The 21,700-nt window shown below is 38.0% G+C and overlaps 2 protein-coding genes across 2 annotated transcripts; both read right to left on the bottom strand.

Moving 5' to 3' along the window:
- Window positions 1-5,122: 5,122 nt before the first annotated feature.
- On the bottom strand, window positions 5,123-5,936 carry LOC111878412 (F-box protein CPR1-like). The gene has a single exon (XM_023874914.3). It carries the CDS (start codon window positions 5,904-5,906, stop codon window positions 5,400-5,402), a length of 507 nt encoding a protein of 168 aa, XP_023730682.1. The 5' UTR covers window positions 5,907-5,936; the 3' UTR covers window positions 5,123-5,399.
- A 1,031-nt stretch (window positions 5,937-6,967) lies between these two features.
- LOC111878410 (F-box/kelch-repeat protein At3g06240) lies at window positions 6,968-8,575 on the bottom strand. Its single transcript, XM_023874912.3, has one exon. The coding sequence runs from the start codon at window positions 8,471-8,473 to the stop codon at window positions 7,199-7,201; it is 1,275 nt and encodes a 424-aa protein (XP_023730680.1). The 5' UTR covers window positions 8,474-8,575; the 3' UTR covers window positions 6,968-7,198.
- Between the last annotated feature and the right edge of the window lie 13,125 nt (window positions 8,576-21,700).

The following is a 21,700-nucleotide window of genomic DNA, read 5'->3' on the forward strand; positions in this document are numbered from 1 at the left end:
TCGGACAAAGGGACCTGTTAGAGGACTGTCCCAAACCCATTTATATATGGCTTCTGTTAGATTGTAAAACAAAACAAGGTAAAGCTTACAGCCGCATAAAAGCAAAATGAACCACCAAGTCAAACTCAAATCATCATGGTGATAAATAAGAATATGGAAGTAATGCACTAAATAACAGTAATTGACATCCTCCTTAAGGCTTTTTTTTTTTTTTTTTTTTCCACATGTCAATTTCTAATAAGTTTTGACACTTGTCATTTTGTGGTATTTTTAAAATAAATATTATCCACTTGTCAATTTTTGATTTCTTCAATTTAAAATTAAAGTCTATACTTATATATGTAAAGTATTAAATATCATATATATGATATTAAATTACAATAAATACATTTTTTTCTTATTTTAAAGTTATACATTAAAAAATATTTTTTTATTTTTGCACTTTAATATATATATATATATATATATATATATATATATATATATATATATATATATATATATATATATATATATAAATCAACCTGTATAAGAATATGGAAGTAATGCACTAAATAACAATAATTGACATAAACATATAATTAAGAAACATAACATCATGCAAATGTATCTTGCGTTTTGTATTCCACTTGGCCATTCATCATCCCCACCGATATCCACTCAATTTGCAATAGAGAAATGTTGCAAGAGTTGATGTTACACTCAAAAGGTGCTACCCAAATAAGACTCACGATAATTAAAACCTTTAACCATGCAAAATGCTCTACCAAATTTCTTGAATATTTTAACCTTGGCTGCAATTGGATCATACAAAGCTAGACGATCATTGTAAGTAACGAAAAGAAACTCATTGTGTAATGTGAATCAATATGGAAATATATCTACTGGTGGACCTGTTAGGGCATAGGTGTCCCGGACCACTACTCGATCTCGCCTGCCAAGAGTTTATTTTTTTATATATATATTTTTATTTTTATTTAATTGTATTACTGTGCAACTACTCCAAAAATTGTGCTACTAGTATTAAAGTCCAATAAAAAAAATATGATGCCCCAAAAATTAGTCCAAAGTTATAAAAAGTTAGCCCAATACAATTTAAAATGTAATAGCAAAAAAAACCAATTAGCCATATATAATTTCAATTGTTCAAAATTACCGCATTTGTGTTTTAATTCCTTTGATGCGGAACTGTGAAAGACCTATTACTGGATAATTCATGGGTAGAGCCGAAGAATGTGAACTATACAAGTTAGCAATAACATTGATTAAATGAAGTAAATGCTCCGGTGTATAGAGAAGATCTCACCGTTTAAGAAGTAACCATAGAAAGAAGAACGAATCAACATCAATGACAGGAATGAAAATGAAAGAACCTCCTGCTTGTTCAAAATTACCCAATTTATTCAAAATTGGTAAATTTTGTTTTGGTTTTACCCATCACAACCGCAATAGTCGAAATATGTTTTCCGGCGATAAAGTTTGTGAAGATAGACTTACGTAACAAAATGTGTGATGATTTTTTGAATGCCATGTTTTTTTATATTAAAAAAAAGCCCTTATGAAAATAAAGATCGAATATGTAAATGATGGCTTTCAAAAAAATATGTACACGTAGATGTCAAATTTAAAATGTAAGTTTTAAACTACTACTTTAGTATTTTTAATGCATTCGTACTTTCAATTTTTTTTGTTATTATATTTGGCTGGAAATATAAGATGCAATCTAGACTAAAATGAGAAAAACATGGTGTTTGACCCATGATTCAACCATCCCATACCCATCCATCACCCACACCTCACATTCAAGAACTCCAACATTTGACATCACACAAAGCTTTTTGCCTAAAACTCCTATAACATTATGGCAGTGAAAATAAGATGCAATCTTAGAGTAAAACCGTATTAGATTTTCCTTATAAGTCATGTAAAATGATTATTTTACCATTTTTATAGATTTGCCCTTTATGCATAAATGCATATTTGCAATACTTCCAAACAATCCTGTAATCTTTTTATTTTCTTCTTATCATTAGAACATCTAAAATTTTAGGATGTTATATTAAGGAACATCTTATTTGGTGGCTTGCAGTGCGGAAAGCTTTGCTAAGTGTGTCGTATATATGTAAGCAACTTTGGAATTTTGGCGACTTCTCACAAAGGGGGAAATGTAAAGCACAAGTTATGTTGTGTGAAGTTCTAGGTTGTTGATACAGAAGATGTGAAGTTTATCCAAAGTTCTTTTGATGCCGAAGTAGTTATTAAACTCATTTGGTATGTATAATGGTCATATGGACTAAGATGCTCTTAAATCTTAACTGTGTACATTAGTGTGAGTAGTTTGTTAGTGTTTTCATGTTTATATCCATGTGTGTATGTATGATTGTGGAACTACACCGCCTCATATGTCTATATCTGTATATATAAGTGTTAGTCTTTCGATCATGTAATGAGTTCTTGAACCTTTGTCTGCTCATAACTCAAAGTTATTGGAGCTTTCGCGTGTAACATGTTCTCAATCAATCAAAGAGCTAAACTGTTAATATTTACATGGTTGTGTTCTTCCAATTTGGCCTTTACTAATTCGGCATTAGAATTCTCATCTCTTCACTTATATACTCTATGATTTTGCTTTCTTATGGTGACTAATTCGAAAGTGTATTTGATAGATTGTCTCAAATTAAGTTTTGTGTAACCGAGACAACTAGGATCAAACTATTAATCAATGAAAGTAAATCTACATGTTCTATAAAAAAAAATCCAAATATTGATTATCATCGGATCCTGCTTTCTGCCATATTTTCTTACAAAGGTGGATGTGCGTATACTTCAAAACCGGATAACCATGTAATCGTAGTTATGAGTTCACAATATTGCACCCAAAATTTAATCCACTGTCAACTAAACAGTTTTTATACTTACATGTTGAATAGACCTACTTAAAATATAACTCACATAAAATTTAATCCGCTTTCAACTATATTTTAAAACTTTTAAAAGAGATTTTCTAACATGTGACCGATGAGCATATATAAAAAGCATTAATTCAACTATTAATTATAAGGAATATTATCATAATTAAATATGAAATTTATTAATTATAGAAAACATTCTTCATATTTAATACATTTCACATTTAATTATAATAATATTTCCAATAATTAATAGTTTTAAAACACATATTAGAAAATCTCTATGTAAAAACAACTCAAAAAGAATATAACTAAAGATAAATTAGAACTTTTAACCTAAATTTGATTGAGCTGATTTCTTGCAACGATGTCCCATTTCTATGTTTCCCACTTCAAACCCTTATATTTACCATTATTGCAACTAAACCCCTTCACTTTAAACTTTAGAACTTTAGCTCCCAACTTAATTTTCCTTAAAATGTACCACTTCAAATATAAAATAATGTAATGACCAAAATAAAATCTACCATTTAGCTCCCTATATATGTTTTTCAAGTGGTTGAGTATGTGAATTCATTTAGGCCATTCTCGGTGGGATGTCAAAGGGAAGTTTAATGAGAAAATGGTGATATGTGGCATTTAATCTATTAAATCTAGGTTATTCATACTTGTGCAATGTCAATTAGTCTTTCAAACATGTCACATCAGCTTTGCAATTACGTCTATATCACTGCAATATCATTCATCTTTCAAAAATGGTCTCCACTACTACTTCACCAACCATTTTATATTTTATTTAAAAATATCATAAATATTATTATTAATAATAAAAAATAAAATATAACATAATTATATTTATCTAAAAATCAAATTAAATATTTAACATTATAAAACATGAAAATCCAAATATTAGAAAATTAATTATCGGCATCATCAAATTCCTTTCAAATTCATTTGTAATTGAGAAATGAGGTATATATATCACTGGTTTTGATATTTAATTAATGTTATAATAAAATAATAAAAATCAAATTGCAAGCCTTTCAAATAATGAAAAACCAAAGCATATGTGTCATTTCAAATTGATGAGGTGACCCTTGCAATTCCTCCGTGTGGAAGTTCTATTGTAAGTAGAGTTGAATAATTGTTGTATAGGATTTTACTTTCTTTTTTCTTTTCTTTTTTCCTATTTAATATAACCATTTTCATATAAACATTTAATACTTAACATTGATTTCTTTTTTTGTTAAAAACAAACTATATGCTATTATTTTTTCATTTTCTCTCTCTCTCTCTCTCTCTCTCTCTCTCTCTCTCTCTCTCTCTCTCTCTCTCTCTCTCCCTATATATATATATATATATATATTATTTTACATTTAATAATTTAATGTAATAATTATAACTTTTAATTTCTAACTTTTAACCTTTAGTTAGTAGTTTGTAATTTGTAAATTTTAGTTTCTAATTAATGTAATAATCTAGTTTTATTTATTAATATTATTTATAAAAAAATATAATAAAATATTGATCTAACAATCCATTGAACTCTTAAGAGTTTAATAGAAGGTATAGTTTAATGGATAAAATGGTATAGGTAGTGAAATGTTGATGTGACAATACATTGAAATCTTAAAAATTTAAAACATTGGAGATGGCCTTAGTATAATGACTTGTTTTCATTATAGGTTGCTTTATACACCATTGAGTTGTGAGTAAAGAATGTTTTACCCTTGATTTCAAACATAGCCTAAGCTATGCATGACTCATAAGTCATAAGGAGAGCTTGTTTTGTGCAAGCTGTGTTTTTTAAAATAAAAAGACTTTAATGCCCTTAACCTAGGTTCTCGTATGGACTAAGGAAAAAGACTTACAAACCAACTAAGTTTTTAAACCGTTCAAAAAACCTCAATAATGTTTTGTCTGTCTAAGAATAACTTAACCTTTGTCTAGAAAAACCCAACCAAGTTTTCAATCCGTTCAAAAAATCCTAATCATTTTTTGTCTGTTCAAAATGTTAAATTTATTGGGTTTTTTTAATAGACTTGACTAAATATGTAACATAGTTGTGGTTTTTTAGACAAATGTTGGGCATGAAATGCATTTTCCCTATGGACTATCTTAAAAAATAAAAAAATAATAATAAAAAAAATATGTATGTAATGAACAAAGGAAGGTATAACATCAATGCATACAAAGCAGAAAAAAGACCAAATTGAACCACCATGTCAAACTTATCGAAACATAACATCATGCAAAGTTGTTAATGTTCTAACAAAAGATAGAAATAGAAGAATATCTGGCTTGCATTTTGTAGCCCTTTTAACTATTCGTTATCCACATTTCTGCATCGTTTCAAGTTTGCAATCGAGAGATGTTGGAAGAGCTGATGTCACGATCAGGTGCTACCCAGACAAGGCTGTCAACATAATTAACTACGCTAAGTGGTCTACCTGTTACCTCAAACCTCTTAACAGTATCTGTGATTGGATCCTACAAAGCTAGACGATCATTCTCATCTTCATACAAGAACTCATCGTGTAATGTGAATCCATATGGAAATATATCAGAAGCATGAGACGACATAGAAGATGGTGGAATAGCTAACACGGCGGAGAGAGATGGATTCCAAATATGAAGGCCAGAACCACCATTATATGATCTGCAATTCAAGCATATTAAGCCATTAACAGATCCAATCACAGTGGCGCCTTCAGAATTAAGATTAACATGGAATTTGATGAAATTAGTGAGTTCCACATGAGGAAATGGAGAAGAGCGTGCTGTGAATGGTTCAGAGCCAGCATCAGATACTTGGTGGAATAACATGAGAATTTTATCGTTGTTGCTATGGATAGAACGATGGAGGTGGGAGTTTATTAAGGAGGGCTGAGATAAGAGAGAATTCCAAGATTTAGAGACACATCTCATTTGAGCAAGCTGTTTTGCGAATAACCTGATAAATATGTTTGATAAAACATCTCCAGAGAGTTTCTCCATAGATGTCGTGGAGCCATTTTCTGATTTACAGTTAAGTTCATTGAACTAATTATAGATGGCCTAGCGGATGCACTTTGGAGATGGGAGCAACTCGTCGTTAAAGCAGGAAATCAAAGGTCACAGCATTTAATGATTTAATCCAATGCATTTGTATTAATTAAATGCAGTTTTAAAGATTTTAGATTCCCCATATTAAACATGGCTAAAGATTTCAAAGACCTAATGCATTTTTTATTATGCTAACCTTTTATCTTTAGTTGCATATTCGGGATTTTAAACAGGATTTCTCATTTTTAAATTAGTTTATTGGCCCTTTAAGGCTTTAACAGTTGGTAAAGGGTTGGAAAAAGAATATTTAATAGCAAATTCAAAATATTAACAGAGAAAGTTATATAAATGGTCCTTATTGTTGGTAAAACTTTGCATCATCAGTCCAAATTTATGTTTTCTATCAATTTCATCTCTAAGTTTGGAGTTTATTGCAGAAAAGGTCCATGCGTAATAACTTTCCTGCGCATTCTAATTTCTTTTCAATCCTTTCCTTCAAATAATTTTAATCTGTAAAATTGAAAAATCTTCTTGATATGATGCTTAATAGGTTTGATATCATTTAAAACAGGGTTTGACTTTCTGATGCAAAATAGATTTGACTTTTTTGGAAATTGATTAGAGTTTGATTTTGATTTGCTCTTCTTAGTAGATACAATTTAGAGTTACTATCTTATATATTGTATTTTTTTTGTATTAAACTTCAATTTTATTTTTCCTAAAATAAACCTTGCATTTTTTCATTTTCTTCAACTCTGGTTTCACATATGTATTACTTTTGCCTATGTGTTCAATGATATGCCCAAATACATATATTACTCTAAGAAGAAACAAATACAAAGATAATTCCAACAAACCCGTAAATCACAAAACCAAACCAAAGTTGATCTAAACCTTACAATCATTAAGCATTTTCAGAAAGTTTATAATATATTGTTCTTATCATCTAGAATAATATTAAACCAAGATCAACAACCATACATTTGTCTTCTTATGACAAAGCACAATAGAAATTTAACAATAAATACAAAGCAACTTATATTAATAATGAACCAAAATGTCAAAATATTAAAAGAAAACAAATATTTTCTGCATATTTATAGTAGCAAAAAAGCAAATTGAAACACAATGGCAAACACATAATCTTACAAACTGAAACTTGACAAATACATAAATTAAGGAACAAAACATGATGCAAATTAGAACTGATATATTTGACATTCCACAATACTATTTCTGCCTCTTTAAATTTGCAACTGAGAGATGCTCATCTGAAGCTCATTAGGTCCCATCCAAACAAGACTGTCAACATATCCAACAATTTTAGTTATGCCACAATGAAGCTTGAAGAATTTGGACTTCTCTGCAACTGGATCATATAAACCAAAACAATCATCGGAATATTCAACATCATGCAAATCATCATAATCAACATCATCATCATCATCATCACCATGGACTTTCTCAACTTTAAATAGAAACTCATTGTGTGATGTGAATCCAAATGGAACAATATTACCAAACTGTGAAAAGGTATATCGTTTCACCCATGATTCAACCACCCCATAATCATCCATCACCCACACCTCACATTCATCATCTCTAACCCTTGACATCACACAAAGCTTTCCACCCAAAACTCCTAAAACATCACCCGCTTTGTGTTCTAACATGGAAACTGGAAGAGGTATTTCACAGAATGTCTCAGCACCGAAATCGAATGCAACGATTGTTTGTAACTCCTTCTTCTCATCGATAAAACCAAGCCAATGAGGAACGCCATCATAGCCAGTTACAGAGACTTCATCCTCTCCAGAAATCCCTGTGATGTGTGATGGGAACCTTTGACTGATTAACTGACAACAACCCTTTCTCATGCTATAAACTTCAACTTGCATCCATTCTTTAACCACAAAAGATGAAGCACTTACTGAGGCTGCTAAATTCGGGTCAATGAAGCTAGGTGGTTGGAGAAGGCCTTCAAGCTTAATAACTTTATAATCATCTGATTTGGAATCAAACCCAAACCGGAAATCGATACTTTTCCGATAACTATCACCAAGGGAGGCCACAAAATGTGGTGGGAGTGTTGACAAGGCGGAAAGAGAAGGGTTCCAAATGTAAATCATAGGATCGTGATATGATTCATCAAAAAAACATATTAGGCCATTAACGGATCCAATAACAGTGGCAAACTTGAGATTAAATGGGGGTTTAATGAAATCATTGAGTTTCAAATTGGGAGATCTGGTGGGATGTGCAGAGAAAGCTTCATCACCGAAAATATCAAATGCCCCGTAGAAGAACAATAGAACTTCATCGTTGTTATGGATTGAATGATCGAGATGGGATTTTATGAAGGATGATTTAGATAAGAAAGCATTCCAAGATTTACAGACACACCTCATTTGAGCAAGCTGTTTAGCAAATAACCAGATGAATATGTTTGATAAAACATCGAAGGGGAGATTCTCCATAGTAGTCGAGTGTTGTTGTGAAGCCAATTTTTTCGCATGCATCAAAGCAAGCCTAAGTTCCAAGTGAAGTTAAATTTGGCCGAACAGATACACAGGGAGCAGCTCGTCGTTCAAGGAAGAAAGAGTTTAATTTTGAAGGTAAAAGTGACTTTTATTTGGAAGTACTTATCGACTTATTCGATGTAAGAAAAGTAAATTTAAAAAGGATTGGTTGGCAAAATTCAATAAGTTAAAGCTAATATATATATATATATATATATATATATATATATATATATATATATATATATATATATATATATATATATATATATATATATATATATATATATATATATATATATATATATATATATATATATATGGGTAAAGTGAATATACCTAACAACCTTATATAAGCTTAGGTACCTAACTCCATAATACTACATCGGATTGTATCATATTTACATTGTAATTGTCTAAGATTCTTAAACTTCAACCCCATAACTTGATTACTTCAAAAATCTTTGGACTTTCACCAATATCTTTCTTTTACATCACGTCTTTCTATCGAATACCACCTGATGGGCTTCATATCATACCGCTACAAATGGAAGGATGTAGGAGATATATAATGATGAATTTCCAAACTTTTTTGAAGTAAATCAAGTTTAGGGATCAAGTTTAAGAACCTTGGATGATTGCAATAAAAATTTAATGCAAAATGACATAGTTTGATGAGGTTAGGTACATAAGCTTATATAAGGTTGTTAGGTATATTCACTTTACCCTATATATATATATATATATATATATATATATATATATATATATATATATATATATATATATATATATATATATATATATTCTAATAACTCATAAGTCAATCAAAAAAAAATATAAATTATAACTTTTTCAAAGCTCATTTTCACAAGCGAAACACAAAGTTGTTGTAAAAATCGGTATTCAAACCCACCACTTAAAAGGATTTTCTAAATTTATTATTGAATAAAATTGTTAATAATTTTGAGTAAATTACAAAAATACACCTATTGTTATACAAAAAATTATGAAAATAGTCTGTAAAATATTTTTACTAAATACTAGATTATAACTCGTAGAAACCACGGTAGGTATGTTTAAAATTGAACCAAAATGGAGCTAGAGCATGAGCATTAAATAGAATGACAATACTCGTTTGGGTGAGATGACGATGTTTACGTTCGACTCTACCATTTTGTTGGGGTGTATACGAGCAAGAGAGACGATGATGAGTGCCAATTTTGACAAAAAGATCATGAACTCTAGAATTCAACAATTCAAAAATCCAGTACCACCATCACTATGAAATATCTTAATTTTATGTGAGAATTGAGTTTGCACAAGGTTCATGAAGGATGAGATTATTGTAAAGACCTAGTATTTGGATTTTAAAGGGTAAAACCAAGTGAACCTAGAGTGATCATCAACAAAGATAATATAGTAACGATAACCATCAACAGACATAACGGGTGCGGGACCCCACAAATCACAATGAATAGGATCCAAGACTTGCAATGAACGTTTGTAATTAATAGCAAAAGGTAAACATTTGCTTTTGGAAAGTTGACAAGAAGAGCATAAAGTTGGTACAGGTAACAATGAAGTAAGAGACAAATGATTTGTTTTAGCTAAAAATTAAAAGAAATAACATCAAAAGTTGCATGTCCTAAACGGTTGTGCCAAAGTCCAAAGGAAGCAACGAACCGATATAAGGAGAGATTGGCCAAAAGAGACTTGTGACCTTGCTCCAGAATGTAAAGACCATGTTTAACCCGACCCTGAGCTAGGATGTTCTTGGTGAAACGATTATGAAGAGTAAAAAAGGAATCAGAGAATAAAATGTTGATAGGTTGATCATGTGTGAGTTTACTTATAGAAAGAAGGTTTTTTTGGATTAGTGTCTAAGTCCATAACTATATTTTGTATATACTTGACCCGGTTGTGCATGGTCCTTTTGGGTTGCCTTCACCGAAGCAACTTGACTGGATGAATAATAGAGAAAGAGGTTATTATGGTTTATTAATATATTATAAGAATAATATATTAAAAGAGAAATCATATTTATTTAATTAACATTGGTCAAGAATTAATTAAGAATTAATTTTGTGGTCAAAAGAGGTTAATTAAATAAAGGGGACTGAACTTGTAATTATGTGATAGTTGCAAAGTTGGGCAAGGAAACCTTAGAGTATAGGGTGGACGAATCCTAAGGATAAGGCCTTAGGAATTCGTCCAAGGGGGTTCTAGAATTATCCTTGGGTTGCTTGGTAGCTAAGTAACCAGATAAGGATAATGATTGAAACCCTAATTCCTACACCTATATAAAGACCCCTTGGGCATGAGATTTCGGCTACACTGAAACCATAGGAGTCTTGGAGCCGATTTTTCCCTCCCCCCTCTCTCTCTTGCTTCATCCAATTGCTTTTGGTGTTTGTGATTCATTAGAGGCACAACATTTGGGGTGCTAAGGTTCTCAAGGCTTCAAGTTCTACAATCAACAATCAAGGTATTCATCTAACTTGTCTATTTGATATTCAATTTGTTTTTTGTATGCTAGATTAGGGTTTACAAGTTTTGGATGAATTTGCATGTACAATAGAGAAACATAGTGAAAGCTTTAGGGTTTTGCATGTGCACATATGATGTTCTTTTGCTCAAAACCATCAGTGGTATCAGAGCCTTGCTTGGTTTCTGTTGTATTTTGATGCATTGTATGTTTGTCCTTTGCTTAAAATTGAATTTCTAGCCTTCTGCCTGACAGACTCGTTGAGTCCCAAAGTGAACTCGCCGAGTCAAATGAACTCGACGAGTCCAAATGGAGACTTGGCGAGTCGGGATGTCAGACAGAGGGAAATTCGGGATTTTGCTTATTTTGACTTGGGGCAATTACCATAATTGTTTTTAATTAATAAAATTCAAATTTTATTGATTACTTATGATTATATTTGTCAAAATAAAAGATATTTGTCATTTAATTAGATAATTATTACCTTATTTGATAAATCTTAATTATTTGAATTATTTGATCAATTATCTTGCATGCAATTGGATTAGGTCAAAATTAGATAATCACCAAAATTAATTGTTTAATTGTATTATTTGATTTTGATCTAGATAGTTTTGAAATGTTTCAAAACTTGCCCTCAAGTTTTTGAATTAATTTTTTTTTTTGATTAAAAGTTTAATTATGAAATAATAAAATCCAAACCCTAGAATTTTACAAGTTTAAAATTCATCCCTATATTATTATAATATTATAAGAATAATAATTATATATGTATAAGATAAATGCTAGTCTTACCGTTAGTAGGCCTCATTCACGAAGTCGATCTATAAAGGAGATATAAGGTTATGGCCTATAAAATGGTTGTTTAAGGGGTATCCACTTTCACTCACCGCTTCCTTAATTGGTGGAAGGTTGTTAGCCGAACGGGTAGGATAGGGCAACTAACTCCTCATTAAAAGTATAATGATTAATAAAGTAACTAAATGTTTTTATAAAATTCTCAATCTTAGTTACTTTAGGAAAAAATGTGAATTTGATGCTATTCCATGAAATTACACTTTGTACCCTTGCTAAGACGTTAATGGAGCATGTATGATTAACCGGAACACTAATTTGGCTCTAAGAAAAGGCGGCAAAGGGTGACTCGATGTTTGTCATAGATCAATGGAGCATGTGTGGCTACCCGACACATTGATTAGGTGACTGTAACATTGGGGGCACCATGTACATTTTCATGGTTGTTCACACCTTGTTTGTGATCCTCGGTATCTCAATCATAAACTTGAAGGGCATATCGAGATTTAAACATGCCATTGAAAAGTTTAATGAATCTCAAAAGATCTAGGAGTTTTCAATACATTTAAAACTTAATCACTTTTGTTTTTCAAGGTGGAAATTAGTGAATCGTCATTCACTTACCTTCAAATTATTTGCAATTTAAATTACGACATCCTTCTTTTAAATTGTAAATAATGTTGTTGGATCCTAGCCCTAATTTCTCATTTGGGTGTTTAATTAAGGATTCTTATCTAATCAAACTTTGTCTCGCTTCAGGCTCAAACTCTTTTGGCTCATTCTCACCATGAATTTATGTAGGAGGGTGATCTTCGATGGGTCCAATTTTAATGATTGGATCCGTAACATCCGAATGGTTACCCGCTACGAGGACAAGGAGTATGTCCTCGACAAGGAGCTGAAAGAGGTAAACATCAACACTGCTATTTTTCAATTGGTCCCCACGATCAAATCTCACTATCATAATAGTTGTCTTTTTGCTATTGACATGATAACCTTAGAAATAAAAAAAAAAATCTTTCTTTAACTTCTCTTTGAACTCACTAAATGCATTAGGTAAGGGAGTGGAATTATGATAACATTGTTCTCTTGCCAAATTATTGTCATTGTGTAACACCCCGTTTATTTAATAAATAAATAAAACAAATTAATGAATGAGTCGTAGCCCTAAAATTAATAATTATATAGCAAGGTTCTGGTCTCGACGAGTTAACTATTATAATTCTAGAAGGCGGGGGTTAAAGTGTAAAATCCGGAATTAATTTGTAAGTAATATTGAAGACAGGGGATGCTTGGTAACAATTAGGACTTAATATGAGAGGAATTATGGAAGCAAGGGATAAAATGTAAATTCTTGATTTATACTGTAAAGATTTTTGGAATCAGGGGTTTGATGGTGTGCCTAGGGCAGCACAACAGAGCCGCGTCCAAGCCCTAGAGCCGGGGACACTAGCCAGGCCCAGCCCAGCAGGCTTAGCGCCCGCTGGCGCCCTCGAGAGCGAAACGCCCAGGTGGAAGGCTCGCGCCCGCCAAGTGATGCTCCTTGCTTCAAGACAAAAGGTACGGTCAGGAGACAAACAGTAGGATCAGAGCATTACCGTCGGAGCCAATGAGAGCACTCTAGCGGTTGAGGGCGCACGACCCTCCAATCAGCGCCTCTGATCCTGTCTCCCCAAAAGCGATCCTGTCTGGTACGGACCAGGCAGGAGCGCTAGGTATAAAAGGATGCATTCTCAGACCAGCGAGATAAGTTCTCTGGCCCTTCTAGAGAAGGCATACACAAACCCTAAATCATCCTCTAACTTGACCGTTGGAGCGTTCTTCCGGGAACCCCTCCCGGAAAGCGGCTGACGGCCCTTGTTCTCTGTGATCTTGCAGTGCTAACCAGGCAACCAAGAAGAGTTCATCTGTGAAGTAGAAGCAAGGTCTTATCAGGGAAAAGGTTCCATCATTTGGCGCCATCCGTTTGTGAGATGAAGAACACAAGCAAAAAGCACGAAAACAAACATCAATGGCATCCAACGGTAGCGAGGGACAACCAACTAGTCCCATACGTCCCATGATGACGTTGGACGAAACAACACCGCCTACAGCGACCAACAAGGCCGTTTTGGGAGAAGGAAGTTCTACAACAGCCGCCGGAAACGTTTCACAACCGTCATTTCCTCAGCAAGGAACAACTCCGGTGGAGCTACTTCCGTCTACACAGCTTCAGATGCCGCCGTTCTTCGTGCTGCCGCCGCAACAGGCACGAGCAATCCACTCGACGACACCCCCGTCGAGCCACAGTTTTAACATTTCGCCGTCGTTTGCAACACCATCGCCATTTCAGATGACGGGTGGACAAAGTTCCGCAACCCTATTACCACCATTGGCGCAAACCATGATGAACCACTCACCACCCATTTACCCGACGGCCAGTACATGGACCGGACCGACTATCCCTGACAACAACAGCCTGCAACAGCCGGTAATGATCAACCTCGCTGCATCCATACACCCTTTCTCCACTAGTTATCCCCTCCAGTTACCATTCCAGCCATACCCCTTTTATGGACCAAGTCCGGGCTACGTTACGTCACCGCCGCATGGTATGAACTCCCAATACAAGCAGGGGACGTCGACTATCCCAGGCTAGGATGGTTTTTCCCGAAGCGTAACGTCTCCATTCGTCAAAGAGCTGTTGGATTATGAAATACCAAATACCGCAAAGCTCCCGACACTCAAAACGTACAATGGAACCACCGACCCGGACAGTCACATCGACACATATGAATGGACGATAACGTCGCTAAAGCTTAACGAGAAGTTCCGGTGCACATTTCAACGCGACACTCGATGGCAACGCCGGCACGTGGTTCAAAATGTTACAACCGAGCAGCATTTCAAACTTTGCTCAACTCAAGTACCTTTTCCTCACCAACTTCACGCAGTTACGCAAATACAAGGGGGACTCTCATTCCATTATAGGCTGTAAACAAAGAGAGGGGGAAACTGTGCGAGAATACTTTACAAGATTCACAAATGCCATGTTGGATGTACCAGGGCATGATGAAGGCCTTATAGCCGGTGCCTTCACATGGGGACTCCTACCAGGCCCTTTGTCACAAAAACTCATGGGAAAGAAGCCCTTAACACGAGCCGAGTTGAAAGAAAGGGTAGAGCGATATCTACGACAGGAGGATGGTGAAGCAGCCAAGCAAGCCTACTTGAATGCCATGACGACCAGGCATCACCACTCGAGTCATGCGGACTTCCAAGGGGGAGGAAGACACTATGGTCGGGCAAGAAGACCACCGATGCGTTTTTGACCATTTGTTAAAGACGACAGACGGGGTTCCGCCCAGAAGTGTACGCGGTGTCTGAGAAATAGCAGTCGGCCAAGTCGCCTAAGATTCGGTACTGTGAATACCACAAAAGTAAGACGCATGATACGGTTAACTGTTCGGTACTAAAGAAGGAGATGGAGGAGAAACAACTCAAAGGAGATCTGGTGGAGGTGGCGCGAAGCCTGCGCGCCAAGTTTGATGCTGAGAATGCCAAGGGCCCACCCTGCGAAGGGGTTTAGCCTAGGGAGATATTCATGATACGCAACAAAAGAAGTAGGGAGGAACAACGGGGAGAGCAAGCGACCGTTAAACCTTCAGCACGCGCGCTCACGTTCTCCGTTCAGGATCCCCGACCGGATGGTTGGAAAGGTGACAACCCGCTAATAATACAAGCATCTATTAGAGACGTGACTATCCATAGGGTCTATGTCAACACCGGGAGTTCAGCAGACATCATCTATGAGCATTGTTTCCGGTTCCTCCCGGATCGCTGGAAAGACAACTTGCGACCTACGACTGGTAGGCTAATGGGATTCACCGGCCATAGCCTGTGGCCGCTGGGCACAACCCATCTCCCCCTAAAAATCATGGATGCTAAGTGCGTCCAATATGGACACTTAGTGTGTCAATGGTAGCAAGGGCAAAGCATAGTGCCCGGCGCATCAAGGCGTTGTATATCTTGAATAGTGCGTAGTAAATGAGCAAGCCAAACACAAAACAAAACAGGTAGACAATAGATAATGCCTAAAACAGGCCAAATATACATCCAGGAAAGCGAAATACTATTTTAGAAGTTCAAACATTACAAGGCAAAACATCACATACTAAACTAACAGAAAGAGAGAAACCTTACGACTCCAGACCATCCCCACGAACATCCTTCTCACTTGCCACAGCCTCCTCCCTAACGTTGCCATTACCAACACTCGCCCCAAAATCACGCTCACCACCACCACCAGACCCATGATCCTTACCATCACCTTCCATGTCAGCACCCGTCACCAGCACCATCTCATGACCCACAATACTCTCAGGCATACCCTCTGAACCACCAAATGACCATAACTCCCGCAAACCTTCAATACCCAACAGACTTGCATGATCCGTACTAGCAAAGGACAAAAGAGCATCATTTATACTAACCACGGGACCAACAGACGACGCACCAACAACCGCCTCCCCACTCCCACCTCCACCTGAAGTCTTCTGAACAGAGTCAACCCCAACCATGTATGCAACATGGCGGATAAGACTGATGACGTTGGTAAAGTCAGGGTGCTCTATCAGTTTATCAATAATACGAACAACGCCGACGTGCAAAAACCAATACAAGTCTCGCCGAGCAGCGTCCACATCTGACTGCAGTGACGATACAAGCTTGTCGCAATCGACAACATCACGCTCAAGACTTTCAACCTGGATCATTAAACCTTCATTCATTTGTGTGAGAGAGTCAACCTTGGTTTCCAATGCAGCCCTAGCCTCATCAAGAATGTTCTTCTCAGATGCTAGCAACTCACATTTCTTCTCAGAAGAACGAAGATCATCGCCAAGCTCACTCAGACGATGCTCCAAACTAGCCACACGCGATCCACAGGTGGCATGTGTGGCCTCCACCTCGCCAAGGGTATGGATACGCCGGGAACCTGCAACAAGATAAAACATTGCCTGTGCAACATCGTAAGCCATATTATGAGCAAGGGCAGGATTACCCATCGCCTCCATATCCCCAACTGCAGTTGGAGGGAAGGCATGGCGCGAGAATTCCAAAGCATTGGCACGCATAGAAAGACGAGAATCGTTGCAAAGATCCCAAGATGGCACAAAAACCGTAGACCCAGAAGCACCATCACCAGGGCCACCATATTTGGAAACTATAACCGGCCCATGGGGGCCAAAGCCTTTCGCCGAAGAAAGCTTGGAGGGAACAAACGGAATAGTCGGAGAAGGAATGGAAGAAAAATATGAAATAACGGGTTGTTCAGTCGCCTTGTTGATTCCCTCAGACTATTGCGCATCATCATCGGGAATCACAACCACACCAGTGGATGTGGAACTCATCGAACTCAGCAGGCGAGAAAAGCTGCACCTAGTATGCACTCTCTTGGTGGCAGGGGGAGCACCAGTAACCGGCTCGCCATTGCTTGCATAGTTTTCCGTTCCGCCTGCATCCGCCGAACATCAGCAATGATACCTTCTTTGCTATCTTCACTGTCTTCCAGGGAGGAAGAGGGAACGCCACCCCGGGCATGACAGAGGAGATGGGGCGAGCGTGCAACGGATCCTCCTTAGACGCTAATGAGCTTACTGGAGGAACAGGAGGAGGAGTGGTCAGAGCAAGCCGGTCTGCCCGACGAGGAGGAGGAAGGTCATTGACTAGGTCTACCTCACGAAACTCCAGTTTGCCCCGATAGCGCTTACGCAACACCTCATCCATAGACAAAGAAGACTCAGTGCCTGTGGGAAAGCAGAATGGAAATATTAAAAACACGGAAGCAACAAGGAGAAACAAGAAAAGAAAAGGGGGAAAATACTACACTGACCATCAACGACGGAGAAGAACACCGCCATCTTGCCACGCCTCCTCCAAGAAGGACTCATCCCCACCCCAGAAAGAAGCACCTCAGAGTAATCCTCGGCGGATACCTGCACACTCTTCAGATAATCGGCAACACCCTGGTTGTGGGGGGAAAAGCTTATGAATGGTATCAGCGAATGCATTGGCACGGTAGCGGCCACTTCCAACCAGCTGTTGATTCACCCATAACCACTTATCCTGCCAGTTCTTGGGGTACGCCCATCGGGAACTAAGGCGTGTCCCCCTCGCCGGACTGAGAAGGTACATTTGTCTCCAGTCATGCATAATCGAAAGAAGAACTTGAAGACAAAGTAGTCGGGAAGGTTCCCGTTTGCCCTACAGATCATCTCGAAGGCAACCACTCTGTTGACAGCATTGGGGGTCAACATCTGAAGACAACAACCATCCTTTTGAAGGACTTCCTCCTGAAAGTCTGTCAGGGGAAATCGTATACCGGCGTCCAGGGTTTTCAGGAAAACCCCAATTTTACCAGGGGGAGGGGAAGAGATGCTAGATCCAGGAGAGGGAAATTCCACACCTTTTAAGGAAGATAAGCCATACGTGGTCTCCAATTATCGATACTTGGCAGCAGAAGGGACGATTCCGGGAAGGTTAGCCATGAAAGGGAAAGAAGGATGAGCACGAAGAGAAAGGAAGGAACAGATGAAGCGAAAGAAACTATGCAAATACCCTCTTAAAGAAGGGGAAGAGGTGGGACATTTAAATGTCTGACATAATGACGTAACTGCCAGCAGTCATGCGCAGTCACGTCGCCATTAAAAACGGAGTGGCGGATAGAGGAAAACGAACACGCGTCAATAAATTAAGTCCAGAACGCCGTAACTAGCGTTGAAACGCTACGGCTACCGGACTGGGGGACTTGATGGTGTGCTTAGGGCAGCACAGCAGAGCCGCGTCCAAGCCCTAGAGCCGGGCACACCAGCCAGGCCTAGCCCAGCAAGCTCAGTGCCTGCTGGAGCCCCCGGGAGCGAAACGCCCAGGCGGAAGGCTCGCGCCTGCCAAGTGATGCTTCTTGCACCAACACAAAAGGTACGGTCAGGAGACAAACAGTAGGATCAGAGCATTATTGTCGGAGCCAATGTGAGCACTCTAGCGGTTGAGGGCGCACGACCCTCCAATCAACGCCTCTGATCCTGTCTCCCCAAAAGCGATCATGTCTGTTACGGACCAGGCAGGAGCGCTAGGTATAAAAGGATGCATTCTCAGACTAGCGAGGTAAGTAGTCTGGACCTTCTAGAGAACACATACACAAACCCTAAATTATCCCCTAACTTGACCGTCAGAGTGTTCTTCCGGGAACCCCTCCCGGAAAGCGGCTGACGGCCCTTGTATGGGACTGGAAGTATCAAATCCTCTTGAATTTGTATGGGATACGGGTATTAAACTTGTCACCTTGCATTTCCCCCTAAAACCCTAACCCTAATATTCTATGCAGCCGTCACTCTCACCTCACCCATCTTCGGCGCCGTTGCTTGCTCCGACCACCCAACACCGTCAAACGACTCTTGTCGCCGGCAATATCGGACACCGATGGAAACCGGGATTGGGCGCCGCATCAGTCGAAGACTGGAGAAGGAAATGGCGTCGTGGGTGTCGCCGATTCGAGGCCTCCAGCCACCACAATTGCCAGGAACAAGAACCAATAGTGAACCACCGAGATTTGTTGTCCTGTTGCGCTGAGACGGTGAAGATATAGCCACCGCTGTCAGCCATCTCATGCCACCTTTCTTCTTTATTTCTTGATGTCGGTGTGCTTTCATTCACGGTGATTCCCATTTCTCAGTCACGACCATCGCCGCTGCATGGCTCGATTATGTAACTCGAGTCGCTGCTTCATCCATTGCTAACTACCGTCGTAGAACAGCTGTCGTCGCAAATCACCGTCGCCTGCCGCCAGTCGTTCTACCTTCTATCTTCTCCGCCCACCATAGGTGGGTGTTGGGTTTATTTTTCCGATGGAGTATATTATGAAGTGAGTGTCTGTGAGTTTTGTATGGCTGGAAAACCTAGGAGGCCACCACCACCACTATGAGTTGTTGACTGCCACCTCGTGCCACCTTCGGCCACTACTAGGGTGGTTGTGTGTGTGTTTAGCTTAGTGTGTGTGTGGGTTATTTGAGTTTGAGCATTGTAAATTGTAACTGGAAAGTAGAATAATGGAAAGAAAGTCAAAACCACCACCGTGAGGTGGTGGCTACCGCTAGGGGTGGCAAATCGGGCCATTGTGTCGTGTTTTTGTCTAACACGACACGACACGACAATGTTTTATGTAACACGAACACGATACGACACGATCTTGGGTTTTTTTAACTAACACGAAAACAAACCAATTAAAAAACGACAAACACGACACAACACAACAAAGATAACATGAAATAACAACTAGTGTATTTAATTAATATTTATTCATACATAACACGAAAAACACGAAAAAACACGACAAAAAATGTTAAATCATGTCAATTACATGTCAAATTTTGAACACGAACACGACACAACACGACGTCGTGTTTTTTGCACTTGAGACGAACACGAATTCGAATTTCAATTTTGTCTCAATTTCGTTTCGTGTCATGTATTTTTGTCGTGTCGTATCATCAATTGCCACCCCTAGCTGCCGCCACCGGCCACCGTGTCGGGTGACGATGTGCCTTGTTTGGTTTGTGGCTTGTTTTGAATGTTTGGACAAAGGGACTAAAATCCTAATGGGCCTAACAAATCCTAATAGGCACAATGAAACCCTAAAGGGCCTAACAAACCCTAATAGGCCCAATAAAACCCTAATGGTCCTAATGATGCCCTAATTGACCTAAAAGACCAAACATGTGACTAATGGTCCATATGAACCCTAATTGATCAAAAGACCTAGATATTGGGCCTATTGGGCTAAGATGGGGTTGGAAACCCTAATTAGGTTTTAGAAAACCCTAATATTGGATTTATGGGCTTGGACTTATCGGGACCCACATTTGGGCCATTGGAATGGAATTGTTTACTAAGCCCAATCACACCATATTATTTATTTAGAAGAGTGATGGACCTAATGGGTTAAGTGAAAAGCACTTAACCCTAGTCGTCATTTTATGTGAAACCCTAATTTCACTTCGCTTTATGTTGGGCCTTTCTATTGGGCTTTGGTGTTTGGGCTAATAACGGGCCATCCAAGATCAATCAATGGATTGAAATATTTAGATGGGCTTTAGGGTAAGGCCCATATCCAAATTGGGCCACAGATGGGACATGGTTTGGTCTTTAATGGTTATATGATATTGGGCCATTAGAAATGCCAAATGTTTGGACTGGACTAAGTAGTTCGGCCTTTAATTATGACCATGTAAAGGTTTGGGCCCAATTTAGAAAATTGGGCCATATGTTGGGCTTTGACTCATAGTTGATTGTTGGGCCTTTGAATTGGGCCTTGGGATTGGATCAAGCTAAGATTAGGGTAAACCACTCTCTTACCCCTAGCATGGACTTATGGTTATGTATTGGAACCCAATTATTAATTGGGTGTTATTTTGATGTTGATAGTTCAGGAACCTGTCATCCAACAGCTGGGGTTGGGTCTGCGGGACTTCAACAGTGTGAAGTGAGTTACCTTCCAGTAGAAGTGGGTCTAAGGCCACAATGTCGGCCCATTAGTTAGAGTTATAGTAGAGATAATTGTCTTTGTGATAATTATATGGCATGTTGCTATCTGTTATGATTATGTGCTAGTATGCTATGATGTTATGTGTTATGTGATAGGAAGGGGTAGGTTAGACCCCCAGTACCGGTCGAAAGGACCGAAGGGGTTGTTAGTACTCAGTTATGTTAGACAATTTATGATATATGTGTTATGTTATTATGTGGTAGTGGTATGGGGTGAAATAGTCCTCAGTTACCGGTTGAAAGATACCGAAAGAGAGGCCAACACGCAGATGTTCTAGGCGGTTACCGGTTGAAAGATATCAAAGGGGAGGCCAACACCCAGATATTCTAGGTTGTTACCGGTTGAAAGATACCGAAGGGGAGGC

The sequence above is a fragment of the Lactuca sativa genome, chromosome 8, assembly GCF_002870075.4.
Source record: "Lactuca sativa cultivar Salinas chromosome 8, Lsat_Salinas_v11, whole genome shotgun sequence".
Classification (NCBI taxonomy): Eukaryota; Viridiplantae; Streptophyta; class Magnoliopsida; order Asterales; family Asteraceae; genus Lactuca; species Lactuca sativa.